General features: G+C 46.3%; 1 protein-coding gene across 3 annotated transcripts in view; it reads left to right on the top strand.

The window, feature by feature from the left end:
* Window positions 1–5,000, top strand: part of LOC135241613 (MOB kinase activator 2-like) — a 71,808-nt gene that overhangs the window by 23,422 nt on the left and 43,386 nt on the right. Inside the window, exon 1 of one of the 3 annotated variants that reach the window (XM_064312143.1) lies at window positions 1,595–2,725. The exons of the other annotated variants lie outside the window; for them this stretch is intronic. Coding sequence (XP_064168213.1) covers window positions 2,688–2,725 — 38 coding nt within the window. The 5' untranslated portion in view covers window positions 1,595–2,687. Of the gene's footprint in view, window positions 1–1,594; window positions 2,726–5,000 lie in introns of those variants that run through there. 3 annotated transcript variants of the gene reach the window in all.

Raw genomic sequence — 5,000 nt, 5'->3', positions numbered from 1 at the left:
GGAAGGGTGGTGTTTTAGGGGGATTTTGGGGGGAGGATTGAGAGGGTGCAGAGGCTATGGGACTGGTACCAGACAGACGGGAAGATGACGGAGAGGCGCCACGCCCATCCTGCCCCCCGAGACTGAGAACACAGAGCTGCTGTATCCAGCCGCGGTCCGGGAGTCAGTCTGCCCCCCCCCCCCCGCGCCCCCCCCCCAGCTCCTCAGCTCTGGCGCCACTGCGTAATCACGGCTAAAATTTGCTGCGTCTGGTTTTATACCCGGGCAAGGCTGCTAGGGCAACGCCCCTCCTCTCCGCTGGGCTGGTCCTGGACCCCTGCTCCAGAGCGTCCAGCCCCCCCCCCCCTCCACAAACAGAGCTGGGCTCTGAAAGTGCCACTCAGTGGAACTCCCAGACTAAGGCTAACAGTGGAAAAAACATCCTTCTCTAGCCCCGCCCTGCGTGCCCGTTACCTGTGAGAGGTGCCAAGGTAACACCACTCACCACTCGCTGTCTGTGGACAGGAGGTCTGTTGTTTCTGCCACCCTGTGCTGGTTCACGGCCTGAGTGAGTTGCAGTGGAGTGGAACACCGTTTTGTGATTTGGGCATCTGACATGTTTATGACGCTGTGACATCATCACCTCATACAGTAGGTGTAAAGACAGTATCGTCCTCCGAAGCTGAATTTATTCAGTCGGTTTCATCGTGTGGATGTAGCTGAAAGCCAGTGTGGTGAATTATTTAATTCAGTAATGCCTGTTAAATCTTGCCCCCCCCCCCCTTCTCTCCAAGCTTCAGGGTTTTTAATCACCAGAGGTGGTTTGGTTGTTTCCAGAGCTGGCCGCTGGCATAAACACTGTATGCAGGCGTTTAGGGTCACAGGCACCCCTGGGCCACGCTAGTGTAAGCAGTGGGTGTGATTTATGTTTTTAGCAGTTTGGGGCCACAACAGCATTCTCGTTTAGGGCCACCAAAACCCTGTGAGGCCAACTGGTTGTTTTTCCCCCTTAAAAAGGAACTTTTTGATGTCATTCACAGTAAATTGTCAGTTAAAGAAGTGCTCTTAGGCTACTGTTAGTACTGTTGAGCCCAAAATCGCCAGCAGGTCATTTCATGACTATCTTTGGGTATGATTTTGCGCACAAGGGTGGAAAAAGCCCATCTTGTGGGCAAGAAAAGGACAAAATAAGGTGGGGGCTGGGGGGGTGGGGTGGGATATAAGTTTAGCTCCAGTTTGCCAATTATGGTTAAATGTAGATTTCCTCAAATCCAGCCCTGGACGTTTGCCAAAGGGAGACTGACCATAGCAGCCAGCAGGTTCACCATACAGGCTATAGGCTACTCCGGGACAATTCTGTTTAGAAATAATAGCATTCAAATACTAATCGTTCCTTGGCTCCATTGCTGCTAAGTGTCTGCCGAAAATAAACGATAGCCGGTAAATGATAGATCTTTAGTGGTGACCGTGATTTTTTAAAATGCTAAATTAACGTTGTTGTTTGTGTAAGGGGTAACCTACAGACAGGCACGAAGCAGAGTGTATAGGGTTAAAGGATATACGCGGGCCTATTCTTAGACCCAAATCAGTTCCACTGTTAAGATTTGGCAGGCGCGCAGCTGGGGCCTCGGTCGGCTCGTCTGTCGGGGTAACATGGGAAAACGCACACGCGACATCCCAGAAACAGTCCGCGAAACTTCAGAAACTGGTGTATGACGTGATTATAAAAACAAAAGGGGGAAATGAAATCGCGGGTCTTTGCGGGATGTATTTAAACATTTGTGCACGAGAGTACCCTTCATGAGTGCGTCCAAATTTCATTTAGTAAATTTGTATGCTTAAAGCAAACATTGCAGGGCGTGAATGATTAGTTTTTGGTTGGATTGAATGACTGGGACTTGGCAGAAGATTTGATTGATTTTATTGATTAGATCTCTTTGTTTTAGTAGGGGCGGAGGCTACAATGACTACAATAAGAAAAATGCGAGGATTTACAATGGCAGTTTGACCACGACAGGGAAGAGAGGGATGTGTAACTTATTTCGTATATCGTGCATTTTTTTGTTACAGCTACTACCGTTTTCTCCTCAAGTTCCCGGGGATAGTTAGTGTCATGGAGTTAGCCCACGACAATATATTTCACGGGTAGCATACGAACGGATGAATTGCGTATTTAATCGCAAACAGTCAATCAGCACAATAGTTGAGTGGAATTCCTAAGAGGGAAAACATCGGGTTCATTGCAAAGTGCAACCAATTACTTTTTTTCCTAATAGCACAAGCTGGCTGCACTTGCAGACTTCTTGCATCCATGAATCGACTGACGGAGAACAATATATCCTAACAACAATATCTGTTCACCTTCCTGTCGAAGATCTTGGCGTCATCTTACACGCACCTGCGATGCTTTTGAACTTCCATGTATAGGCTAGTAATTATTATTTAAAAAACCGTTATACAAAGCTCCTGCCGCCCCCCTGCCTGCTTTTGCCTCCACACTGCCTTGCGGAAGCTTTTTTTTCCCACGAGGTGGTTTGGGATCGGATCGGAGAAAAGGACGGGAAACTCGTCATAGGAAGCCTCTCTGTTTCATTGTTCTCTGATTTTATTTTTGTAAAAAAAAAAAAAACAAGCTGCCGTTTTCTCCGTGCAGCGAGAGCACACCCTGTTCAATTCTGGATTACTTTATCCGACTCCTTTCTGCCGGAATGAGGTTAAAGAGGAACGGTTCCTATACTTTGAATAGGTAAGTGCTTCGAAAATGATCTCATTCGATTGCGTCTAATAGTATGTACCCGTATATCTTGACATGGTTGTACTGCAGTAAAAATCAATTTATTCACAATGTTTCCAGCTCCGATCGTACGTCGTATTACTCCATCGTTTTAGGATTTTATTCGCTGGTGTTTTACACGGATTTCTTTTTTGTTTAAAAGATGCGATGCTCAGAGGTTGCTAGCCAAGTTAGCTATACGTACAGCGACAGCGGTCTTACTGCTTGAATATGGAAGGGGCTGACTTGCATGTGCTAAGCATTATTGTATTTCCCAAATATGAGATTTTAATTTCAAAACACATTTACTGGAATTGTTACTTTAGTAGGATACATGGCACGATGTAAGGGATTGTTGGAAGAAAAACAGTTTAAGGCAGTTTAAAACTACTATATTTGTGGATTTTATATAGATACGGTAGGTAATGTAGATAATGGCTATTTGAAGTGTCTTTATTAATCTAAGTTTCGCATTATTTAGACTATCGGTGCCAACGATTATTTTAGATGACGGATTGAGCCAAGTGCAGCGAACGAAAACTTTTGGATTTGTCTATAAATTATAGCAGTTTGTCATCTTTTAGAAATACAGACGTCTCTATGGACCAGTGTATTCGCGCATTCACTTTTTAGTCTAGTTTCATATAGTCTAATATTTCATTTGTGTAGGCTACAAGAGATCCAGACGGGAGCATTGTGCAAAACTTGATCTTTATTCCTCTTTGCACTTGTAGTTTCGGGGGGGAGGGGGGTGTTAAAACCTGTATATCTGGTAGCGGGTACGCAGTCCTGTTTCTCCCTTCCCAGAGGGAATAGTGTGGTCTGTAAGCGGGCCAGTGGGAAGAAACGTCAGTTCCGCTCTCTCCCCAGATGATCATCACTTGGCAACTTCGTCCCGCTGATGCGTGCGCAGTTCTGTTCGGCCCCGTTCTCATTCGTCGCGAGGGCAACTGAGGCCATTCGATAAATGAATCAATGCTCGTATAAATGAATAAATTGACATCGTCATTGGCATCAGCCCTCTCTTTCACCGCGATCTATATTTCAATTTTCAATATCCACGTCAGACTTTTGGGACTTTGTGTCTGTCGTACCATCATCTAAATCTATTTGGACCTTTGCCTGAGTGCTACTGAAATCACGCCAAAGCCATTAAGAGTTGCCTTTGTAAGTCTGATTGTGGCAACAAATGTGTTTTAGCATTTTGTAGCGGGTTACTGTAAGTGGGGAGTTTGTTGAAAGGGCAGTTGCGATAAATAGCCTTTTCCTTCCTTTCCTCCTCCTCCTCCACGGCCGCACCATTGTTCCCTCAAGCGTTTTTCGGCGGCTGCCCCCTTACTTTTCTCTTTTCAACCAAAAAAGCGAATCTGCTGAGGCAAATAATTAATTCTGAACGTCTCCCTCTCGCCTCTTACCCACTCAATTAAAAATGCTCAACCAGGGAAGAATATCGTATCGCTGTTCCTGCCGTCTCCTCCTTCAGTTAAGAATAATTATGCGCGAGGGGGAAGATTGCTCCTGAACAGGCGTTGGCCAGTGGCCACGGAGAACTGTGCGTCACTGAGAAAATGCTAAACGAGCAGTGTTTAGGAGAGAAGAAAGCCCCGGAAAAGTGAGATCATGCAGTAAAAAATATCCGCAGTGAGAAAATGTGTATGATGCATTGCATAACACCCCCGTGTGCCCCTTGCGGAGAAGGACACTGGCGACGATAACAGTATCGGTTTACCGCCGTGTTTTGAAGTGCAGCGGGAAAAAGGAGCCTCGCGCTTCTTTGGTAATGAGCGCGATCGCTGTAAGACTTCCTGCGCATTGTTGTATTAACATGACAACATGATTCTCACGAGGTTAAATGACACTGGCCCCCACCCCCCGTGTCTCCATTACTGGTGCCCTGGGTCCCAAATCTAACCGTGTTTTTTCAGCACATAGTGAGCTTTGTGACTTTATGCGTTTCTCCCCAGCTGGACTTATGTCTGCCGTATTTAACTAAACGGAGCTGAAATCCTACAGTGTCATAAGGCACAACTGAGTGGAACGGACTCTCCAAAGTGTGAAATGGCTGCGAGGGTTGAGGAGATGTCGTGCCTGACGACCGTTTCAGCTTCCATAAGCTGTACATCCCACCGCACAATAAGTCATCTCTCTTTATGAATCCGCTTGCTGCAGCCAAGCCTGTGTGTGTGTGTGTGTGCGTGCGTGCATGTGCGCGCGCGTGTGCCATTGATGAATCATTCTCTCTGCCCAG

This window comes from Anguilla rostrata, chromosome 16 (assembly GCF_018555375.3).
Source record: "Anguilla rostrata isolate EN2019 chromosome 16, ASM1855537v3, whole genome shotgun sequence".
NCBI classification, from domain to species: domain Eukaryota; kingdom Metazoa; phylum Chordata; class Actinopteri; order Anguilliformes; family Anguillidae; genus Anguilla; species Anguilla rostrata.
The sequence above is the reverse complement of the archived record's forward strand: the minus strand, read 5'-3'. Positions and strand labels throughout refer to the sequence as shown.